The following is a 24,764-nucleotide window of genomic DNA, read 5'->3' as shown; positions in this document are numbered from 1 at the left end:
ACCTTACACGATGAGACCTAAGTGGGGCTTTAAGGGTCTCACCTGATTGAAACAGAAACTGGATAATCACTTCCCAAAATTAGGGATTGACCCCTCCAAATAGTCTCAAACCCTGACTTAGCAACTGGTTACAGCTCAGTTGATAAAATCCTGTATATTCCTCACCTTTTTCTCTTGCAACTACACTGATTCAGGTTCAGAAGCTAACAACATCTGATCTGTAAATATGATGTTCACCAGACACAGTTGTAATTTTCCAGCCTGTGGTTTCCACATGCCATGTGGATTCCACCAAAAACTCACATTTACTTGGGGCTGGACCAGGGGACTTTTGCCAAAGAGCTAACAAAAGCTCCAAGGTCTTTGAGCAGAGCCCTGGCAAAGCAAGGCTGCTGGTGAGTAACTTGGAGAAATGTGTGCCACCTCTGCCCTCCCCATTCTTTCCCTTTCCAAACCCTTCCCCTCTAAAAAGCCACATGCAGCCTCCATTTTGAACATTTTAATTAGAAAGTTATAAAACATCATGGTTTTTTATACAAATTTTGCATTAAAGCAATTTAATAAAATGCAATGTTTATACATCTTTAGCTGTCTTTCCATATCTCATTACCTTTTTGTAATTCAGAAAATTCAGCAACAAATTTTCATTTAGGCATATAAATAAGCAGCCCTAAATTTTAAAAGAAAAACCAGAGGGGCCAGTGTTAGGATATCTGAATACTGCAAAACAGCTTTGTTTCCAAAACCTTTATTTTGGTCAGCCTGAAAGAAAAGGTGCTTTGGAAATAAGAACTGAATCTCTAAGGTAAGCTGAGGCACACGCCAAAGAGTATGTTTGAGCATGGGTCACAATGGACCCATCCTTCCAGTACCAATGATGTCTCTGGATCATAAAGCAGATCCATCTGTCCTTTGAGGAAACTGCATGTTTTCTCAGGATGAAACAGAGAATCAGTCTTCTGTTTGTAACAAAGACCTGCTCCAGCACTCTTCCCCTACAGACACTCGCTTGGTCACGAGGGTAATCTGGCTGGACTGCTTGCCACTCTGCTATTGGCCAAGCTGGACTGGCGGCCCGGCCTAGCACCCTCACTCCCCTCTCACGTCTCCTGTGTGTGCTCCCCAAGGCTGTCTGCTCTGATGGGCACCCTTGTTCCCTTAGTCAAGGGAAATACAAGCAGCTGGGCTTCCCGCTAGCCCTCCAAATAAACTCTGTGGTTGTCGGGCAGGGAGCCAAGACCAACAACAGGTCCTCTGTCACCCATGTCCTTTTCAGGAAGGGGGAGAGGCTGTTGAGAAGGAGTGGCAAGTGTCCAGGCTTTTGGGTGAGGACCAGAGAGGAAAAAAAACTCTGTTGTTACAATCCTTACTCCCCCCACTGTTGCTGAGAGGATTGTGAATGAAAACAGCACTTCTGACTTCAGCCTGCTGTTCCAGGGGTACAGACAGAGGGCAAAAGGCAGGGCAAAGAGCCAGCCACATTAGGGCAGGACAAAGGGCTTTTCAGCTGAGCTGATGACAGTCGATGTCTGTTAAGACTGAGGGCAGGTGGATGCTCCTAGTGTCCTCAAGTTGCCTACCCTCACGTGCATGCACACACGTGTTCTTGAGCATGCACTTTCTCCCCTCCCCCAGTTCTCCAGTTAAAGGTCTCTCAGTTCTGGAAATCAAAGTTCTGAATGAGAAATTTAGGTGCCCAAGAGTGGAAAGTGCTAGTGACTTGCATATCTGTCATGAGAGCCCTGAAGAGAGCAAAAAGTGGTTTACAATAGGGGGAAGAAATGCATAGCATGTTTCTCAGTTCAAGGGAGCAAAAGTCTTTGCTTGACTAGAGTTGGAACTCTTTCCAAACTGATTGTAGTTTTCTCCTGAAATTCAAGTCTGAGGCAAAGGAAAAAAGGGGGTAGCAAATTATAGCCTTCAGGAACCCTCAGACCTTTCCACAGACTATTCTCTGATGACTTTGGTAGGCACTTAGAAGATACGGAATTTGTGTAGAGAAAAATTAGAAAGAACTCTTCTTTGTCACTGGTTGGAAAAACACACATGCTGACACATGTCCATGGGCTCTTTTCAGAAGTGTCCTAAGATAGCAGTTCTCAGAAGATAATATGAGGTAGCCAGGGTCCTGCTTAGAGTTTTCAGTCATGGTCTTCTTTATGATAAGTGCTCCTTATAGAGTTCTCCCTGGGGCATTGCTGTCACAGGGATTGTGGTGAACACCTGATTTTGAAACACAAATCTTTTGATTCTTTCAAATACCCAGAGGAAGATAAGTAGGATACTGACATACTGGATCCAGGCAAACTTTATAATTTCCCAGAATCCTGGTAGATAAGTATACACAGTTAAGGAATCTCAGATGACATTTTCTAAGTAAATGTTAAGCTAAAGTTTAGACAGGATATGGAAAAAATATTTCAAATACCTTTAAGATAAAAGGGATAATAAAAGATTATTAGGACATAAATATGGATGATTCTGACCTAGAAGAATTGCTCATAAAGAAATAAAAACAGGAAATGAATTCCCCCCCACCACCATGAACAGCAGGCAGAGTTGTTTGTGTGGGGCTACAAATACTGCAGCAATTTCCAGTCTAAGGCTTCCCACATCTGTTATTTCTTGACACGAGTAAGGAATCCTTTTTCTTTTTTGAAACTGAGCTATATATATATATATATATATATATATATATATATATATAAAAGAAACTGAGCTACAGTTGGCTCCTTAACAGAAAGGATATGAAATGACTTCCACAGGGTATCGGATGACAGCATTAATCACAAATGGAGCTTCGGCAGCCCTTCCTACCAGCCAGATGGGGTTGGGGTCGGTCAGGATGGTGGTTACTGCAATACAATGAAGAATTAATCCATGAATGCTTTTTGGCAATAAAATATTGAGGGCTATGAAAATACTCTTTTGACCTCTCAGGCAAATTCTGTACTTCAGAATTATCTCAAAGAAATGATTCAAAAGGAAAGTGAAATGAATGTGCAAAGTTGCTCACACTTTGTTAAAATACTTGTCAAAACACTTATGTTAAAAAATGTGATAACAGTCTGTGTGCTCTTCCATAGTTGTTGAGTGGCTAAGCAAAGGAATACTAAGGTACCATGAAAAATAACACCAATTAAAACTCTGTAGTGAAGCTCAGCTGGTTGAGCACTGTCCCACACACCAGGAGGTTGCTGGTTTGATCCCCAGTCAGGGCACAAGCCCAGGTTGACAGCTCAATCCCCAGTAGGGGGAGTGCAGGAGGCAGCTGATTCTCTGTCATTGGTGTTTCTATCTCTCTTTCCCTCTCTCTCTAAAAAAAAATCAATAAAAACATATCTTAAAAAAACAAAACTCTGTTACTGCATGGGAAAATACTTATATTACAAAGTAAATAGAAATAAACCAGATCCTAAAGTGTCTCTAAACTATGACAGCAACTATATGAAAAGGTTGCATATAGACAAAGACTGGAAGGAATAAAAAACGCAAAAACTTGATTTGTAGTTTTTCAGTTTAGTTTCAATGTTTTTTAGTTTTAAATTTTCTTTATTTTTAGAATGATGCCATTAGTGTACTACATAAAATCAGGAAGGAATACTGGAATTGCAGTCCCCCTACTTGTTTTTTTTAATTTATCTTTATTGTTGGAAGTATTACAGATGTCTCCTCCACCCCAACTTGTTAAATGTCTGTGTGTAGTATCCATTATGTCTGGTTGCCAAGCAATACTTCAGGTGCTTTGAGAGAAAACCTCATACCACCAACCAGCCAAACATGCCAAGTCAAGCACATGGGATGGCCTAAGAGTCTCACCTCTGTAAGAAACAGACACACTCTGCCTTATAGCCAATACCTTGGGCATACTGCATCTAATTCTCCTAATTCAATTGCTGATATGGGGTAAGTCACTCACATTCCCTATTTCCATCTGAAAACTACTGACAGTAATTTGTCTTTGGCTTATTTTACAAGTGTGGTAAATAGAGCATCTCAATTAAACTTACATTTTGAAAAAAGAAACCCATCAAACCGGTGGTGGGATAAATATGGCAATTAGTCGGTACTAACCTGATGGGTCACAGAAGTGCGTGGGGGGAGGTAGGTTGTGGGTCTTTAGGTCAGGACTAAAAGGACAAATCCTGGGTGGCCTGTTGGCCTCCGTCACTGAGCATTCACTGGTTTTCACATTCTCATCATGACAAGGGCTCCAATTCTCTTTCTCTCCAAAGCCCCCGCTAACCTGGAAAGCCCTTGAGAGGCACCTCAGTGAAATGTACTCACTGTTCCTTTCCTGATACGCAGCAACAATGTGGGTGAGGTCATAGTCATAGGCAAAAGGGCTGGTCCCGTTGATGACAGACACCTGGGAAACAGCAGGAGGGCCTGGTGTGAGCACTGGAACAGCTTCTTCTCTGGTCTTTCAGTTATCCTGCCCACCCAGGCTGATCTCAGAGACCACCTTCTACCTAGTTCCTGGTGGCCTATTCCAGTATCAGTAATCTTTTCTTCAAGGATGAATGAACTCTCTTGCAATAATTTATTTACTCTCAATCTTTCCCCTTATGTGATGGAAACAAGGGGTCAACATCCACCTTTTATTGGTTTTAAAGCTATTTATAAAATACCTCTCTCTACTCCAATGGGAGAAATAATTCCTTTAATTTTTAAAAATAGATCATACTTTCAACTCCTTTGTTTTTTCTTGCTCCTCTCTGGATGATTTCTAGTTTATCTCTTTCAAATGTAGATTTGGAAAAAGTGCAAATAGTAAGCATATCCCCTGAAGGCAAGGAAATGGCTTCTTGCCTTCTAGTATCATATTCCTCTAGTATCATATTGATATAAACCTTCAAATAAAATGTGCTATAGGTTTCTAGGTGAAGGCAGGACCCAAATGCTGAAGACTTAGGGGAGGTATTAAAAAATGTAAAAAAAAAAAATTCCTTATCAACATGGCAACAAAGAAACTTCCTGAACTGACCTCCCACTGACACACTGAATCTACAGCTTACACGTGGAGCAATTCCCTCTGAAAGAAATCCAGAAATTAGTTGAGTGACTATTACACATTGAGCAAATGAGAAAATACCCACATCACCCACACTGAAACAATCTTAGCACAGCCTCAACTACTGGGAGCCACTAAGAACAAAGCAGGCAGCTTGGACAATGACAAAGGTTTGACAGCAACGAAGAACTCTGGCTTGGCTGATTGATAAGATTCATTTCCTACATGAGTCCGTCAAGATTAGGAAAGGGGATGTTTTATCTAATGCACAGAAACCAACACAGTCAAGGAAAATAAAGAAGTAGAGGAATATGTTTCAAACAAAAGAAGAAGATAAAACTCCAGAGGTAGACTTTAATAAAATGTTGATAAATGACTTATCTGCAAAAGTTCAAAATATCAGTCACAAAGATGCTCAGAGGTCAGGAGAACAAGACATGAACAAAGTAAAAAAGGACACTACAAGGAAATCACAAGCAAACATTCCTGATGAACACAGATGCAAAAATCCTCAACAAAACATTAGCTAACCAAATTCAATAGTACATTAAAAGGATCAGACAACATGGTCAAGTGGGATTTATTCCAAGGATGTAAGGATGGTTCAACATCCACAAATCAATAGATGTGATACACCACATTAACAAAATGAATGATAAAAATCATCTCAGTAAATGCAGAAAAAGCATTTGACAAAATGCAACATCCATTCATGGAGAAAGAAAAAAAAACTCTCAACAAAGTGGGTACAGAGGGAACATACCTCAATATAATAAAGCACATATATGACAGACCCACAGCTAACATCATCCTCAATGGTGAAAAGCTGAAAGTTTTTCCTCTAAGATCAGGAAAAAGACCAGGATGTCCACACTCACCGCTCTTATTCAACACTGTACAGGAAGTCCCAGCCAGAGCAATTAGGCAAGAAAAAGAAATAAGTCATCCAAATTGGAAAGGAAGAAGTAGAATTGTCTCTATTGGCATATGACACAATATAGAACACTCTAAAGATTCCACACAAAAAACTGTTAGAACTTATAAATGAATCGGTGAAGTTGCAGGATACAAAATCAATATACAAAAATCATTTGCATTTCTGTACACTAACAATGAAATATTAGAAAGAGAAATTACAAAAACAATCCCATTACACTGCATCAAAAAGTATATAAAATATGTATAAATAAGTTTAACCAAGGAGGTGAAAGATCTGCACACTGAAAACTATGACATTGATAAAAGAAACTGAAGGCACAAATTAATGGAAAGGTATTCTGTGTTCATGTGTTAAAAAGAATTAATGCTGTTAAAAAGTCCATACTACCCAAAGCTATCTACAGACTCTGTGGAATCCCTATCAAAATTCCAGTGGCATTTTTCACAGATGTAGAAAAAACAATCCTAAAGTTTGTACGGAATCACAAAAGACCCCAAACAGCCAAAGCAATCTTGAGAAAGAACAGAGCTGAAGGCGTCAAACTTCCGGACTGAAACTATTACAGGCTGCTGGGGCGATAGGCCGGCTTTTCTCCGCTAGCAGCGGATAAAGTGTACCGGGGGCCAAGAGCTACATAGTAGCGCCAGGCGCCAGGAGCGTGAGCTAGACGCCAACACGTCGCGTCGGGGGTGGGGTGGGGGGTCGTTGTGTCGTGAAAACAACGCTGGGAGCCGTCTCCCTGACAGCAGGTGCACGCTTTAGCCCCAGGTGGGCTCACTGGCTGCCTGGCTAGTCTCGGTTCATGCCTAGCCCTTTCCTCCCTGGACCTGACACCAAGCAGCAACACTGAGCCAACCACCGCTGCGGGCAATGGCAGCCTCATTGGCCTCGGTTTCTCAGAGCTCGCAACGGCCCATAAAGGGGATCCTGAAGAACAAGAGCTCTACAGTTTCCTCTCCGGCAGCCTCGGCAGAACAGCAGCCGTCCAGGAGTGTCGACGAGATGAATAAAAAATCCCAGAGGTGGGATGAAATGAATATCCTGGTGACATATTATCCATCCGAAGAAGACTATGGTTTAATTAATGTACAAGAACCAAGCACTCCGGACCACAGTAGGGTAGGTGATGATGAAGATGCATTGAGTGATTCAGAAACCATTGAAGGCCTGACCCCAGACATGTTAACTACGGAATTAGTTGCTGAAGGCGCGAAGCCAAACTACGGGGTTTGTGAAAAAGTGAGCGCTGTAGATGAAGACAATGATCTCTCAACTGAAGAACAAGGTAAACAGTCTTTACTGAGTGCCTGCTGTTTATTCTTTTTCAAGTGCTCTGTAGGAAGTGGGCAGGGGGAAGAAAAGTCCCAGCTTCAGGGAACTTCCAGACGGGCTGAAGGAAAAAAGCGACAGTTTGAAATGAAAAGGAAGCTTTATGACAATGAAGGACTGCATATTAAGCTAGCTAAGCAATTAATTTCCAAAGACCTAAACGAGGAAGAGGAAGAGGAAGAAGTTTCAAAGACTGCAGATGGAGAAAGTATGAATACGGAAGAATCGAATCAAGGATCTACAGGTGACCAACTGCAAAACAAATCACCGAGTTCATAGAAGAGGTCTGGCTCAACGCTAATTGTCTGATACAAACCCTGTGACTGTATTATACTGCTTCTTGTTCTCTACAGTTCCTAACTTAAGTACCCAAATGCATACCAGTTATTATATGTTGCCAAGAATTAAATAACTTTAGAGACTAATTAGACTGAAAATGCCTAATTGATACATATATTCTTGTGCCTAGTACTTCACCACAAATACAGCATAGTATCATCTGTCCAAAACTGCATTACTTTTGTAAGAACACTGGTTAATTTGTATAAGATATTATATAGCATTTTATGTTTTAGAGGTTAAACAATATCTTGGGGAAAGGAGGGGATCTAATTTATTTTCTTGACTTCCAGATGTAATAGCTCTTATAAAAATTTTTTTAAAAATCAAAATCCAATTGGAACAACAGATTACATAGGCTGATAAATATTCAGTCTGAAAAGTATTTTAACACATCTCAACTTGATTTATCTGTTTAATTGAAAAGGATTATTATAGGAGTCACTGTGGCCTTTTATGGCCTACTACACCTTTTTTTTCCATTGCTTTTTCAGAGAGAGTGGAAGGGGAGGAGAGAGGGAGAGAGAGAGAGAAACATCAATGTGAGAGAGACACATAGATTGGTTGCCTCCTGCATGCACAAGGCGAGGGATTAAGCCTGCAACCGAGGTAGGCGCCCTTGGCAGGAATGGAACCTGGGACCCTTCAGTCCTGGGGTAGAGGTTCTAACCACTGAACAAACTGGCTAGGGCTGGCCTACTATCTTTAAAATTCTGTACAGTGGTAGTTAAGAACACAGTCTCTGGCCTGGCCGGGCGTGGCTCAGCGGTTGAGCATCAACCTAGGATCCTAGGAGATTGGGGTTCGATTCCCGGACAGGGCACATGCCCAGTTATGGGCTCGATCAGTGACTCATCATTGATGTTTCTATGTCTCTCTCTCCCCTCCTTTCCTCTCTCTGAAATCAATAAAGTTATATTAAAAAAAAAAAAAATTAAAAATAAAACTACCATACGATCCTGAAATCCCACTTCTGGGCATATATCCAAAGGAAAGGAAAACAGGATATTGAAGAGATATCTGTATTCCCATGTTCACTGCAGCATCATTTACAATAGCCAAGATATGGAAACAACCTAAGTGTCTATCAATGGATAAATGGATAAAGAAGATGTGATATATAAGTAAAATTATTCAGACATGAAAAAGGAGACCCTGTCATTTGCAGCAACATGGATGGGCCTTAAAAGCAGTATGCTAAGTGAAATAAACCAGATAAAGATAAATACTGCATGGTATCACTTATATGTGGAATCTAAATTAAAAAATCAAACTCATAGAAACAGAGTAGAATATTGGTTGCCAGGGACTGGGAGCTGGGGGCAATAGGGAGAGGGTAAAAATACAAAGTTTTAGCTATAAAATGAACAGAGTCTGAGGATCTAATGTATAACATGATGACTATAGTTAATAATACTATACTGTGTAATTGAAATTTGCTAAGAGGGTAGAACTTAAATGTTCTCATACATATACAAAAAAGATAAATATGTGTGGTGATGGATGTGTTAACTGATAGGAATCCTTTCACAATGTGTACATCTGTCATGATATATACTTTAAATAGCTTACAGTTTTGTCAATTATACTTCAATAAAGCTGAAAAAAAACCCAGCAAAGACCATTTCCAAGCCAAAAAAAGTGCCATATTAAGTTTATATTTTATAGTCCTCCCTTTTTTTTTTTTTTTTAACTTGCATTGATTATAGCTAGGGTGACCATAAATCCTCGTTTGTCTGGAAGAGTCCTATAATAACTGATAATGTCCCTCTTTCCTTTTCAAAAGTAGCCTAGCCCAACTTATATGCCCCCCCTTGGGATATAATAAAGGTTAGTAGTAATGAGTGTTTACATGAATGAGTTCTGGCCTCAGACAGACAATTCATGGCTCTGTTACTTTCATGCTGTGGGACTTTGGAAAAAATTAATTAATCCCTGTAAGTCCCAGTTTCCTCAAGTGTAAAATGAGTTCATTCTTTCAACAAATATGAGTTCTTACAATGTGACAGACACTGTTTTAGGCACTACAGTGAAAGTACAGATGTTAGTGCTTTTACTATTGGAGAAAGCAAATAAACAGAAAACATATCTTTAACATTTCAGGTGGAAGTAAACCTAGGTGAGGGATGATGGAAAGAGAGGGGAATGCTATTTTAGAAAAAAGTGTCAGGGCCCTAGTCAGTCGTCTCAGTGGTTAGAGCATCAGCCCACAGACTGAAGGGTCCCGGATTCAATTCCTGCCAAAGGCACAGACCTTGGTTGCAGGCTTGATCCCCTGCACTGGTCGAGGTGCGTGTGGGAGGCAACCAATCGATGTGTCAATCACTCTCTCCCTTCTACTCTCTCTGAAAAGTAATGGAAAAAATATCCTCATGTGAGCATAAAATTCAATGAAATTAAATTAATTAAATTAGCCCGGCCGGGTGTGGCTCAGTGGTTAAGCGTCGACCTAGGATCCAGGCGATCAGGGTTGGATTCCCAGTCAGGGCACATGCCCGGGTTGCGGGCTGCAGCCGATCAATGACTCTCTCATCATTGATGTTTCCATCTCTCTCTCCCTCTCCTTTCCTCTCTCTGAAATCAATAAAGATATATTTTTTAAAATAAATGAATAAATAAATAAATAAAATAAAATAAAAGTTTTGCCCAGCCAGCCTGGCTCAGCAGTTGAGCATCAACCTATGATCCAGGAGATCTCGGTTCATTCCCAGTCAGGGCACATGCCCCTGTTGTGGGCTTGATCCCAAGCAGGGGACGTGCAGGAGGCAGCCAATCAATGACTCTCTCTCATCATTGATGTTTCTCTGTTGCCCTCTCCCTTTCTTTCTGAAATCAATAGAAATATACTTAAAAAAAGAAAAAGAAAAAAAAAAGAAAAGTGTCAGGGAAGGACTGTGTTCAGAGACATTTGAACAGGAAACTGAATGGAGTGGTAGAATAGGCTATGTGCATATTTGGCAGAGGGAAAGGCAAGTGCAAAAGCCCTGAGGCAGAAGCAGCGTTATAGGTTTGAAGAATTGCACAAAGACCAGTATGGCTAGAAAGGAGCAAGGGGAACAATGATTGAGCAAGCAGCTGGAGAGCTGGGAAACGGCTGGGTAGGCATCTCCCAAGGACGCTGTGATGATTAAACAAGATGATATATTTAAACCTCTTAACTCAGGGCTGATATATATTATGTGCTCAAGAATCAGCTATTATTATTTTTGAAATGTTTTACATGAACTGAAAAAAATCACTTAGAATATGATGTGTGTGTATGTGTGTATTCAAACGCAATAAAGAATTTGTTTCTTAGGTTGAAAACAGATTTTTTTCTCCCTTTCTAGATGTAAATACAGGCAAATCTATCTCCATATTTTGAAAGAATTCATGGCAGGAATTCCTCAGAAATCCTCTTCCATGCCCCTACACTTCCTCTTTTCCCTCTTCAAAGAACTGGTAAATACTAATATATACAAACAAAGGAGATAGACAAGGAAAAGCATCCTTACATTGTATCGAACATCTAGGCCATCGTAGCTTAGGGGCTGCTTCTGCTGAAGCCTCAGGTCTCCATTCACATATAGCTGGGACCCAGGAATAGCGAAGGACGACTGAAGAAATGCCATGCTCTGCATCACAAATGTTGACATCCTCTGAAATAATTAGAAGGAGAGACAATACCAGCTTCATTCAGATCTTAAGGGCTCTGGGTTCTAAACATCACCCGTCTATAGTTGAAGTCTGATGGTTCCTCATATCATGGCTTAGCCATGCAGGAAGAACTCTGCCCAGAACGCTTTGAGCTGTTAATAGCTTGTATAAATTAATATGGCCCTAATGAAAAACATTTGATCTGGCCCTGCCTGGCATGGCTCAATGGTTAGAGTGTCGGCCTGCACAACTGAGGGTTGTAGATTCCATTACCGGTCAAGGGCATGTACCTGGGTTGCAGGCCAAATCCCTGCCCCCAGTTGGGTTGCATATGGGAGGCAACCAGTGGATGTGTCTCTGTCACATCGATGTTTCTCTCTCTCTCCCTCCCACCCTCTCCCTTCCACTCTCTAAAATCAATGGCGGGGGGGGGGGGGGGAAATCCTTGGGTAAGGATTAACAAAACAAAAAAAAAAAAGGGAAAAACATTTGATCTGCCTAAGTTAAATTCCAAACTACACCTCAGAAAAGAGCCTTTTTTTAGTGTGAGTTTTCTTAGAAACCAGAAAGAGGTCTCTGTTCCATTAAAATACAAAAGGGAGAGGACAGGCTTCCCTCGGGAATTGACTCACGTGCAATTGGTAGGAGAAAGTCAAGATGAGTTGCACACCAACAACATGCTCCGTAGACTGCAGGGGAAGCTCCAGTTTAAAATGTAACATGTCCATTTTCCCATCCTGGTTCTTGTCTTCTTCTCTAGCCTAGGAAACCCAAAGAGATCCAGTGACCTTGGTCCTTATTAAGTCAGGAAGAATCCATATCACTGTTGTACATACACAATGACCCACTGTTCTGCTATACACAGGTATTACCTTCCTCACCAAAAGAAAAAGAGAAAAATAAATAGGTATAAGGGATGAAAACTGGAGAAAGAGATGCAATGTGCATGGCCCCTGAACTTCATACTTGTGCTTCTCAAATACTGAAGGGCCAAACTAAACAGGAATTTGAAGTAGCAATAACAACAATAAACATCTGGATGGCATTTTTCTTTTTCGGTTGTCTCATTTGATCTTTTTGTTTGTTTTGTTGCTGGCATCTTTCTTTTTTCATTTTTATATACATGCCTGAGTTTGTATGGAAATTTTAAATAGCACATCAGAATTATCTTCTACTTGTCTAGAAAAGAGACTAATACTAATTATTATGCATTCCCCAGAGTCAGCAGAAAAACATCAAGTTCTATATATACATCCTTTAACCACAAATGTCTTTGCTGCAGATTTTCAATGTTGGACCACATCTCATTATTGTCAGGACTTTAGAGCTGAGTGCATCTTTTAGTACCAATCAATAAAATGAAAAAGGAAGCTCTGGAAAATCAGTAAGTCGTTAAAACTACACAGATACTTTATAAATTATGAACATGAAAGTAGGGAAAACAGATCTTAGGAGGGAAAAAGACAAATTACAGCTCATAAAAAAACACTGGTATCCAGTCTTGCCATCCACAGTCTTGCCTCATAGTGATCCTAAAAAGACTAGGAGGAAAGGATGGTTACCGAAATGTGATCACTGCTGACATGATTCCTTGGCACAACTTAATCTTGTTGCTACAACTGATCCTTTCCCAGTGTAGGTTCCCAGAAGGTTTTACTATGTTGTATCAACATTCCCATCTGAATTCTCCATCTACTGACTCATTTTTCTTTCCACCAATACCATTATGCAAGGAAGAGATTCTTTGTTCTTTTTCAGGCTAATAAGGTCGTTAGAGATGGAGATATCTCAGTTTTCAGAAACTTTCAATTGTTTCTTTCCTCCTAGACAATAATGTCCTTATCCTAGGCCTTGTTATAGAGAAACCTGCCCTCTGTTTTCTGTTGGATACTGTCTTGTTCTATCAGCTTCACAGGTGCAGCAGAGGGATATCTGTTACCAGCACTGACGATCAAGTTACTGAGGCAATTATGTATTAGTTATTATGATTAGGATAGAAAAGAGGCTGCCTTGTCTTTCTCTGAATCTTCTTCAGTTGGTATCTGGGAAAACTTGGAAGACAAAGTTGGGTTAACTCTCTGGAGTGGATCTATGCCTTCTGGGTCCTTAGGATTAAACAGGAAGACAAAGACCAAATGTCTCAACTTGCAAGGGAGGATAGTGGCCAGGAGGGAATTGCCAGAATACACATTCCAACATAGTGTGGGAGGGAGAGAAAAGCAATTCATTTGATCTTTAAAATAAGTCTAAGGTAAGCAGAGCAAGTATTATCTCCATTGTATAGATGAGAAAAGGCTCAGGGAGGTGAAGGGATTTATTGGGTACAGCTAGTAATGGTAAAGACAGCATTTGAAACGACATCTCTGACTTCAAATCTGGTTCTTTCCAGGGCTAAAATGTCCAGACAAAACAAAACAAAAACAAAAACCCAAAACAACTCAAGAAGATGTTGGGTAGGACAAATATTTTTGCAAAAGCCAGTACTGAAAGTATGAGTGTAAGTCTGTATATTTGTTTGTGCACACACTTTTACTCCAGGTTCAGAGAGGACAGCTATCTGGCATAGTACCATAATTAATGTCTACTTGTTAAGTTCACTCATTAATCTGTCAAGTATTTTTGAGGGCTTACTATGTGTCAGGCACTATTTCAGATGTGAGGAATATAATGGCAAACAATATAGACCAAGAGCCCACCCCCCACAATGGAGCTTACATTCCCAGCCAGGAAGGCAGACAATAAATCAATAAACAAGTAAATACATATCAATATTAGGTAATGATAAGTGCCACAAAGAAAATGAAGCAATCTAAAATTAGAGAATCACCAGGGTAAATTTTTTTACAGAAAAAAATCAGGAAGACCTGGCTGCTGGAAACCTGAATGAAGTGAGGTGAAAAGGCACGGAAATATCTGTGGGAAGTGATCCAGGCTAACAAAGTGAACATGCACTGAGTAAAAGTGGGGCAGTGTTCAAGGGAGTGTTACCAGGCCAATGCAGCTGAGCAGAGGAGAGAGATGGAGAGTCATGGATGAAGAGAGCCAAGAGAAAGCCATGGGGATAAGAGATGATGCAAATGGTGCCTCTCCCACAATGACCTGTCACCAAGTTAGAATCTCACTCCCCTAAGGCTGGCAAGGTAGGCTACATTTCTATGCTACCACTTGGAACAATAATGAAATGAATTATTTAACTCCATTTAGTTAAAATCAATCTTTACACATGTGCAACAGCTATAAAGGCAGGCATTCAAAGAACTAATACTTCTTTAACACAAGTTCAAGGTTATTATCTAAACCAAATTGTGTGACTAAGATAATTCATAAATCAAATCATCTTATTTCTATATGTACAATTTGGAACAATGCTTATATCCACTGATTTATTGTTCCACTTGATCCCACTGCATACCCAAGAGATATTCTTATTAATAACAGTAGTAATTAGAGAGGTAGGTACTATCATGTTCTTTATATACAGTTACACTGAGGCTGAGAGAGGCTATGGAACCCAATGACAGAACTGGGACTAGCATTTAGGTTTGCTGACTCCTGATTCAGTGCTCCTTCTATAATAGCTCACAAGAACCCTAACTTCAAAGATTTCTGGTGGTTAAAGGAAGGTAATCCTTTCCAGATATATGTGAAATCAATACTAATATACTAGATAGGATAAATATAGGCATCACTGGACTTAGTCAGTGCATATCAGTCTACCTGTATCAATCAGGAAAACAGAATCTAAACAGTTATTTTAACAGAGGGAATTTAGCATAGGGGATAATTAGTAACATAGGTATTAGAGAACTAAAAAAGCAAAAAGGGAATGCTGTGATAACACAGAGAGGGTAACTGTAGAAAGCAGCTCCCATGCCTGGAGCTGGAGAAGGAAGGGAAGAGACTGGCATTATTACCTCAAGGAGCTGAGACTTAGACCTAAAGAGGGGAGTGCTGCCCAGCTGGCACTGGTACCTCCAGAGCTTGGAGAAGGAACCCACTAGAGGGAATCAATCAATAAGGCTGGGTGAAAGACTTACTCCTGGGGTGTGTGTATCACCCCAGCAATGGTTCTTCACCTTGGCAGTGGCAACTGGTTGAGTTTCCAGTTTTTTCCTACTCCCAGAACAAGGTTCATCATGCCTCCTACTGGCAGAACCTAACAGGGAGTCAGTGGGCAGAGGAGACTGTGGTTTTCAGAATCTCAGTGTGATCATCACAAAGCAGAGGATAAGAGGGTGGATTTGGAGCTGAGACAAGACCTAAAAACAACACATCATCTGACTGTAAGAGCTGTTATAAATTTAAGGAGTGAAATTGTTTCCAAATGCCCTGACTTGCAATATTTTCCCCATCAAGGATTCTACAGTATCTCATGGTTTGTTTTCATTCTTTCGAGGCATATTCTTTTATTAAAGGTTAATTTCCTACTTTATACCAGTGTTCATATTACCATATATTTGTCATCACTGTGCTCCTTTTTCTCTTCTTTGTGTTGAAGATACTCTTTGGCATCAGTCTTTGGGTCTCCTGCAAAGTAGGGATCACTACTTCAGGGCTCCTAGACTCATCAAATCCTTACTACCTACCCTGGCTGGTGTTTCTCAGTGGTTAGAGCATCTGCCCACGCACGGAAGGGTCACAGGTTTGATTCCCGGGCAAGGGCAGGTACCTGGGTTGCAGGTTTGATTCCCTGCCCTGGTCCGGGCGCATGTGGGAGGCAACAAATCGATGTGTCTCTCTCACATCAATGTCTCTCTCTCCCTCCCTCTTCCACTGTCTCTAAAAAATCAATGGGAAAAATATCCTTGGGTGTGGACTAACAACAACAACAACAACAACAAAAATCCTTGCTACCTGTATTTCAGTGAATCTAAGATACCATCAATTATAAAATACACCATTACTTTATGTACCAGTAAGAAAGGAAACATCATTGATCAGCTGCCTCTTGCACTCCCCCTACTAGGAATCGAGCCTGAAACCTGGCCATGTGCCCTGACTGGGAATCGAACTGGTGATCTCTTGGTTCATGGGCGGACGCTCAACCACTAAACCACACTGGTCAGGCTGAAAGAGCTTTTAGACTTAGACATATTTACATCAGATATCATACTTATGCACACAGAAAATTATAAGCAAAATAAATTGATCTAGGAATTCTTAAAACTTCATGTCATGATTCTTTCGAATCACTATTGACTCAATGATATCCATACTTTCCTATGCAATTTCATCCTTTGCGCCATCACGCACAATGGTGATAAAGCACTTTAAAAACAACTCATATAGGGAACTAAAATCCATTGGTCTGGGCTCTTGCATAAGCTTTAAAATCCCATGGACCTAGCCTATTTTGAAATGCCTCTTGAATCTTCCCTCTACCCACTCCATGTGGCTCTTAGGGGTTAAAATAATGTTTTACTATCTTCCTATTTTGTCATTTATATCTCAATAAAGCTGAAAACAACAACAACAGTGTTTTACTACTGCTTCTTGGGTTTTCTTTCACATTGCCGATGTCCATTCTGCAACGTTCAGCGCTGGCATTTTTGACGTTTGCACATGCGTAGGCAATGAGGACTACATCAAGCCTGTTCCCTGGCCAACAGCCACTGTATGATACCACAGACAGGAAGACACGCTCTGATTTCGGATATGTAAAAAAATAAGGTGCCTCAGATGCATGGATTCTCCACTCATCTTCCTGAGTCCTCCTATAGCCTTCAGCCCCCACATTCTCTGGGTCTACAGATGCCTTGAAGAGCCACATCAGGCTCAGTGAGGGAAAAGGTCTATCTGTGCTTTTTTTTCTTTCATTTGAAACAACTCAACTTTTAAAGCATTAAAAACACGGACTTTCAGGAAATAGTTAAAAACAAAAACGAGCAAGCAAACAAATAAAAAAACACACATAGGAACTTGAGAGACGCTGTCCAAAACAAGAAACAAGGTCATTTCTGACTTCTGAGGCATTTTCCCAAGTGAGCAAGGGAAAAATCACCTCCCAGACTTTGATCAAACCTTCATCTAAAACCACTGCTTCCTTGGCTTCCTGGGCAGCTTCTTGGATGGGCTGTAGTCAGTCTAGGTTTATGTTCAGAGCTAGAAAAGTAAAGTATTTTGTTGCAATAAGGGTTAAGGGTATAAGATATGGAATAAGAAATCCTTAAGCTCAGCCAGGAAGGAAGCAAATCAGTTACTGAGAAAGACTGTAGAGGACAAGGTCATAAATTACTTATGGACACTGGCCTAGAATGGAGGGGGGCAGGGAAAGACAGAAAAATTAGCAGCTTTGGTTTTGTGTTTTACAGCATAAAAATTACCCAATACTGAAGAGGATTAATATTTCTGGGCACCATAGAAATAAGAGGTAGTTTTGCAGGCGTAAAATTGGAATACATTCACACACAACAGAAGCAGGGGGAATACGGGCAGTGCTCTCAAGGGAGTAGTTTCTGGTTACAGAGATAAGAGGCTATCTAGCGGTCCAACTGGGGAGTCAACCAGTTGTGGCAGATGAACAAGTGAAAAGAACAAGTAAAGGAAACCTAATGCTACATACTTGTTTTCAGGATTATTTTCCGTTTTTCATGATTACTTCTTAGACTCAAGTAACCAGAAGAGTATGATAGAGAGGAACATACAAATGTAAAAAACAAAACTGCTACTCAAAATTTAAGAGACAGGGAATGCTAATCTGAACTACAACTAACAAGTTAAATGTTTGTTTGGAAAAAACACACCTTTTGTTTTCACTTCCAGAAAGGAAACCTGCACATGGGAGGTAAGCATATCTCCATACTAGCCTCTCATCAACAGACAGACACCCTTCCTCAGAAGCATTATAATCTCAAATAAGAATAAAAGTAGACATGTCATAATTAGTGAGGAGCTGTTGAAAGACATTTGTCTCCTACTCCAGTTCTATTTTTAAAACCAGTTTAAAAGTCCTGGTTATTTAAAGACTCAAAGACTTCAACAATGTTTCTTACAAAACCCAGTGGGCTTCCACCCCCATGGCAAATGGTTTCATCTCATTTCAGGCATTCTCTGTTGACTTCCCAAGAGAAGTGACAGAGATTTTGTTTTCTTCCACCCATCACCCACCAGCACGGGATGCACACATGTGAGCAGACTCACACACACACACCTCTTCCCATCCCACCAATAGTTACTCTCATTTGACTATGTAAATCCTATTCACAACTCTGATGACCTTTCTCACTTTTTCCTTACTTTTTATTTCTCTGGAGTTAATAATTATTTTATTTGCGTGCTTAGTTTTCTACGTACTTACACGCTTTTAATATTCTATTGAAATCCCTCACAATTTGATATTTATTCAAAATCTTGTTCACTGCAATATTGTAACAGTGAAAAGGTGAAAACGGATCACCTATCCACCAACAGGGAACTGGTTAAATCCATTACAGTTGTTCTATATCATGAAAGACCTTGCAGATCTTCCAAAGAATAAATAAGGCTGATTAACAAGTATTGATACATGTAGGAAACGGAGCCTTTGATTTTATATCATTATATATACCGGTAGCTCTTTAATATTTTACAATAAGCATGCATTTTTATAACCGGAAATATAAAAGAAAATTTAAAGTAATCAGAAAAAAAGTAATCTGAATCCTATTTTGTCTGTAGTTTTTCATATAACTAATCAGATTTAATGTTTCCCCCCATTTTATTTAGTTGCTGGAAAAAAGTCTGAATTTCTTTTCAGCTACAGACGTTTGGCTTGCAGACCAATCACCTCAGAAATGTTTACAGGGATTCAACTTTGGGAGAAGGACAACCAGAATTTTCATGCTTCTAAAGGAAAATGTTTTCATAAAATGAGCGGAAAGGGGGTGCCTGTAAAGGAACCTGAACCAAACACGAAGTTACTGGCAGTAAATGCTTCATTTTCATCCTGGAAGCTGCAGGATGGAGCGGCATCTGAGACAAGCCCCGGGAGGCGGGAGGGCCGGTCTGGGCGGGCCGCTTACCAATCAGGGTCCCGGCTTCCCGCGGCCGAGTCTGCGTAAAAATGCCCGCTCTTCCCGTCCCTAGTGTTCGGATGCACAATCGCTGCTACACGACCGGGTGGTAACGAGACCACCGCTCGTCCTTCATGACTCATAAAGGGACTTTGGCGACCACCTTCCATCAGGCCAGGCCCACGGAAATGACGGGGCTAGAAACAGGCCGCCGCGGGCTTCTGGACTCCGGGTCGGGGAGCACGCGGACGGCAGCGGCTAACTTTCTCGGGGATGTGGGCAGTCTGGGGAAGTCGAATGAAACAAGATTTATTCCCCAGGAAGTTAAACATACGTTCAGGCCGCTGAGCCTGTGTACACAACTCACCGTGGGTTCGAGAACCCTTGAGACCGAAGCTGGGCTCCCCCGGGGCCGTGCCGCTCGCCCCCTCCCCCATGCCCCTCCCCGCGCCCCGTCCGGTGGGCAGCGAGGCCCCGTCAGGAACCACGCACCGAGACGAGCGGGATGCGCAGGTGATCCCCCTGCAGCCGGTTGAAGGCGGGGAACGTGCTCCAGGCGAGGAACCCGCCGCGCTCGGGTCCCAGCAGGGCCAGGAGCAGCACCTGGTGCTGGAAGCGCACGGTCGGCTGCTCCTCGTAGCTGCTCCGCTTCAGCCAAAACCCTGAGGTAAAAAAGGCGGGAAGGTGGAGGGGAAGAGGTCAGGGAGGCCGGCTGAGATGCGGCAGCAGCGGGTGAGGGGGCCTGTGGCGCGCACCGACCGGGGGAAGGCTCACCGTGGCTCCGGAAGGCCACCAGCAGCGGCGGGATGTACGTGAGCGCGGTGGCCAGCAGCAGGAACAGCGCGGCCTTGGAGCAGAGCCCCGCGCGGTAGCCACGCTCGACTGGTTGAGAGAAGAGCTCGTAAAGCGCCATGAGCACTGCGCGGAGGGCGTCCGCACGCCCCCGACCCCTTCGCGGTTGGGTAGGGATGAGCAAGTTTGGCTTCTCCTGGTTGCCATAGCCTTGGTCTCCAGGGCAACCGACGGCGCAAGGAAGGGAGCCAATAACAAGGACGCGCGGCCTTGGTAGGGGTGGAGCTGAGGAGGGGCGGTGTCCACGGGGACGGTCGACCTCGCTCTCCATGTTTTCCAGAAGGCGGAGGGGTAGGTATTAGGTTTCTGAGCGCCCAAATCGTAGCTGTTGTGTTAATATTTGTGTAAAGTAAGATTTTCACGAAAGTTGATTCAAAGTAGATATTTCTGTGTCTTTCGTTAAGTATGAGTCAACAGTTTTTATGTCCAACCAGTCCCAGCACATCCTACATTGAAGGAAAATACACAACATATGTGTGTCCGTGGTCTTGGATCTGGTCCTGGACTAAGACCAAGCTCAGGTCCCTTGGTCTCCAGATTTTCTATTGCTTTCACTATACTCCATAGCAGCATAGACACGGAAACAGGACACAAATCTACTGGTTCTTAGTGGGATAAAGAATAATTATTACACAGTTCTCTCTGTTATTGTTATCCTGTATTGGGTACAAGCTGGTCTGCCGGTTTTAGGGGAAGCTCTGGTCCTCCCCAAAGGTAACATTGGCTTATCACTGAATTGAATGCTCCCACCCCCTGCCCCAAACCAGTATTTCCAACACGGCAGATGGATTTTCTCCCTCTTTTTTTAAAGCATGGTTCACATCCAAGTTCATCAAAAGGCCTTGAAGGATCACATTACAGTGCCAAGGCGGTGTGAGGTTTGTGCTCATAATGGAGTCCAGTAGTTGATGCCCATATTTTGAAGGCAACCTAAAACTGGCTTTTAGATGAAGAGAACAGCCAAGATTCTAACACAAACAGAGAGAGGTCAAGACCTGCCCATCTGGAAGAACTATCCAGGGTCCTTACCACAGTCCAGGATGGCAGTGTCATTAGGCATCGGGTCCAGTACTACTCATTCTTGCTTTAAAGCTTTTCTGGGGTGGCCACACAACTCTTAAATACAGTAATTGTATTTCTTAAATCTTACCATTCTGACATTATGTTGTATCTATGCATTAAGTAGATGACTTTCCTTTATTTAAATAACCATTAAAATAAGATTCTAGAATAGATGGTTTCAGTGTCATCTTCGGAGGGTGGCTCTGCTCTGAGGAAGGAGGTGTTTGCCTCAAAGCTCCTTCTTTCAGCAGAAGGAAACACATATTGTAGCTAGTGTTAGCTTAGTTACTGCTTAAACAGGGAGGTGACTGCTAAGAATTTAGGTGTATGAAGTGCTTTAGCCTCCCCTGAGATGCCATGAGGTTTGCAAAACTACTTAACAATAATGGATACGAATATTTACTTTTTGATGCCATGATTTGAGGAAGCTAGTTTTTGTGCTTCTATTTCAATTCTTTAAGACAAAACATTAGATTTTTTTTTTTTTTAATGCTAAAGATCTGTGTATATTGTGTCATTTTCACGCATTCAAACTTTTCGGTTTCCATATCCATAACTGCAAGGACACCTCCAAGGATAAAAAAAAAAAGTCATTCTCTTAAAACTACACATTTTAGTTATGTTCTGTTCCTTTCTAGAAGCTCCCATTCAGGATTGTTTGAATCAGTTTAGAACTCCTGAATGTTTGCTTCAAGGCTTTCCAACTCCTTCACCTCGGTATTTACCTATATCACTGAAACTTTAGCTTTTCAGTTTCCTCTTCCAACTACAGGTTTTGTTTCTATGTGTTAAGGAAAGTTTATCCTTTAAAAATGTACCATTCCAAAAACATAAGATTCACATTTTCTCTGAAATCTTTCTGGATAAGCCTCACTTGGCTTTGTGTCAGCCCCAGTGCCCTAAGCCATCCCTCAGTATCCATGTTCACACACCTCTCCAACATTTGAAATTTAGTCTGTTTTAAATGTCTGCTAATGTATAATTGCATATACTTAGTATCCTATTTCTTCTTCTGACTCACCTCTTCAACTAACCACCCCCTCAAGGAAGGCATCCAGTGTCCATACAGCATTCAATAGGCCAAATATAATTGCCCAATAGGTAAAGAAGGTGGTGTATATCATCAAGGCAGATTAGTCATTTAGAATGGTGAATTGGAAAGAGACATCATGAAAACAGGTAAAGACAGAAAACAGAAAGACATTGCACATCACTGAGATCATCAGGTGTCATGCCTATGGATTAGTGGCTGGTGGATCGTTCCCTTGAGAAGTGTACTAAGCTCTTCCATGTGAAAGGAGGCATACAAATGCCTTCAACTAGGACACAATGACCAGCTCTGTAAAGGGAAGCAGGGTTTTCAAGTCCAATTTTTAACTCCTCCACTGCCTCACAATCAGATGGTGAACAACCATCTTCATTCCTCAGTGTTTGATTCTATGTGCAAAAAAGATATTTACAGCTCAGCTGGTGTGGCTCAGCTGTTGAGCATGGACCTATGACTCAGAAGATCGAGGTTTAATTCCTGGTCAGGGCACATGCCGGGGTTTCCAGCTGGATCCCCAGCAGGGGCCATGCAGGAGGCAGCCAATCCATGACTCACCATTGATGCTTCTCTCTCTCTCTCCCTCTCTCTGAAATCAACAAAGATATATTTTAAAAACAGATATTTACATATTTCACTCATTCTCTAGCTAATTTCATCTAGTTCAATAGCTTTAAATACTTCTCTCCTGAATTTGAGACTCAGATCCATTCACCTATTCTACATCTTCACTTGGATGTGTCTCTTGGACATCTTATACTTAATATAGCAAAAACAAAACTCTTCATTCTCATCCCCCAAGCTGAAGCCACCTGTTTCAGTAAATGGCAATTCCATCCTTCCAAAAGTCTTGACTTTGACTTGTCCGTCACAGATCATATCTGCTCTATCAGCAACTTTTGTCAGTTATCTTCAAAATATATTTAGAGTACAACTGCACAGGCACCATCTTGGTCTAAGCTATCGTCTTTCACCTGGATTATCACAATAGCCTCTTAACTCTTCCCCTTGCTCCCATCCTCAAAGCCCCTATAGTCTACTGTCTACACTGAAGCTAGCCTGGTCACTTAAAAAGGAAAGTCATATCACATCACACCTCTGCTTAACATGGAATTCAAAAGTCAAAACTGTTATAGTCTAGGTCTATTTTATCTCATCTCCTAACACACTCCCCCTTGTTTATTCAGCTCCAGTCATAAGGGTTTCCTGTTCCTAGATCTGGCAACCATTTTATCTAATTAGCATTCTATCATGCCATCACTCTCTAGTCACAACCCTGTTTTATTGTTCTGAACAGCACCTATCATACCTGACATTTATTTTTTGTCTTGTTTCACTAGAATACAAACTCCATGAGAGCAGAGGTGTCTGTTCTGTTCACTGTTTTTCCCAGCATCTAGAACATGTTCTTATACACAACAACAATAATTTTTGGTATGAAATTCAAAGGATTTTTCACTTCATTAAAAACAAGCACGCAAACAAAAAACTATTTGGGTTGCTCACACAATTTAAAAATAACAAAAATAATTTTAGAATGAAGTTAGATTCCACAGCATCCATCAGGAATTTCAACGATAGGAAATGATGAATGACAATGTTCAAACATATAGGCCTTTCAGATGCATCAGAATTATAGGCATGTGGCAAGGATCATCTGCCCAATTAAGCAAGTATTCTTGTTGCATATTCACCAGCTCATAAACATACGACGATCTAGAGTAGACTGCCCTGATGACTTTGCAAGGAAGAAAGGGATGACATCACTGGAGATCCTGAAGGCTCAGGCAGATGACACATGCACATAGAGCTTGTGCTGTGATTGCCGAATCTCATGCTGACTGCCAAAGAAACCCATCTCATGATCAGCTATCAGGGGAATTCTCAGTGTCTGATAGTCACCTCTAACTCCTCTGACTGTTAAGGTTAAGGGGTCTCTGTGATTAGTGTGACGTTACAGTCCTCGGATGCATATTTTTGATAACTTTTCTTAAGTGTTTATTCATTCAAACACTTGTGCATGAATAAAGGAAGGAAATTGGATTTGTTTAAATTCCATTTCTAGGTCCGAGACAACCTATTATGGCTGTCCTTAATACTGAACCCCTGGGCTGTCATCGGTATTCCTCCGCACACAGTCCCGTATGGAGCCCCCAACCTTTTACTCCACACAATACTCCCCAAACTGTCAAAGCCCTAAGCAGAAGCCCCCTCCCCGCCATCACTAACCACCAGACTCCTGTCATTCACACGTCCAAAATCCCGCTCGTCACTAACGCTCCAGGCTTCCGTCATGAACAGTCCTCTGTAAGAGCCCTATCTTATCAGCCAGACCATCAAATTCTCCTTCGGGTTAGCAGCGTCCACCGAGACCTAGTCCTGTTATCAATTCCCGAACATCTCCTCCCACGTCGCCAACGCCCCTCACCTAAGTCCCTGGCGCCAATGTCCTCAACTCCACTCCGGGGCTTACCGCCCCCCCGCCGCCCGCGCCCTCCCCTGCCCCGCCCCTTGGCGTACGGCCCCGCCCCTTGGCTTGGCGTCACTGCTTTCCCT

At 41.7% G+C, this 24,764-nt stretch overlaps 2 protein-coding genes across 2 annotated transcripts; one reads left to right on the top strand and one right to left on the bottom strand.

The window, feature by feature from the left end:
* Positions 1-484: 484 nt before the first annotated feature.
* On the bottom strand, positions 485-20,193 carry TMEM231 (transmembrane protein 231). The gene is made up of 7 exons (XM_016196717.2): positions 20,024-20,193; positions 19,742-19,911; positions 11,891-12,019; positions 11,117-11,260; positions 4,288-4,369; positions 2,750-2,855; positions 485-2,338 (listed from the first exon to the last, which is right to left on the bottom strand). Exons 1-7 carry the CDS (start codon positions 20,160-20,162, stop codon positions 2,158-2,160), a joined length of 951 nt encoding a protein of 316 aa, XP_016052203.2. The 5' UTR covers positions 20,163-20,193; the 3' UTR covers positions 485-2,157.
* On the top strand, positions 6,825-7,562 carry LOC148091029 (protein phosphatase inhibitor 2-like). Its single transcript, XM_087827349.1, has 2 exons — positions 6,825-7,246; positions 7,340-7,562. The coding sequence occupies exons 1-2, from the start codon at positions 6,825-6,827 to the stop codon at positions 7,560-7,562; spliced, it is 645 nt and encodes a 214-aa protein (XP_087683475.1).
* Positions 20,194-24,764: the final 4,571 nt, after the last annotated feature.

The sequence above is a fragment of the Miniopterus natalensis genome, chromosome 18 (assembly GCF_054644295.1).
Source record: "Miniopterus natalensis isolate mMinNat1 chromosome 18, mMinNat1.hap1, whole genome shotgun sequence".
Taxonomy (NCBI): domain Eukaryota; kingdom Metazoa; phylum Chordata; class Mammalia; order Chiroptera; family Miniopteridae; genus Miniopterus; species Miniopterus natalensis.
Note: the sequence above shows the minus strand (reverse complement) of the source record. Positions and strands in the feature narration are given on the sequence as shown.

Coding starts and splice junctions, on each gene's coding strand:
- LOC148091029 (XM_087827349.1), top strand. CDS start 6,825: ATGGCAGCCTCATTGGCCTCGGTTTCTCAGAGCTCGCAACGGCCCATA. Junction 7,247..7,339: donor ACTGAAGAACAAGGTAAACA/GTCTTTACTGAG, acceptor GGGAACTTCCAG/ACGGGCTGAAGGAAAAAAGC.
- TMEM231 (XM_016196717.2), bottom strand. CDS start 20,162: ATGGCGCTTTACGAGCTCTTCTCTCAACCAGTCGAGCGTGGCTACCGC. Junction 12,020..19,741: donor TGCGCATCCCGCTCGTCTCG/GTGCGTGGTTCC, acceptor TGGGTTTCCTAG/GCTAGAGAAGAAGACAAGAA. Junction 2,856..4,287: donor TGCGTATCAGGAAAGGAACA/GTGAGTACATTT, acceptor ATTGTATTGCAG/TAACCACCATCCTGACCGAC.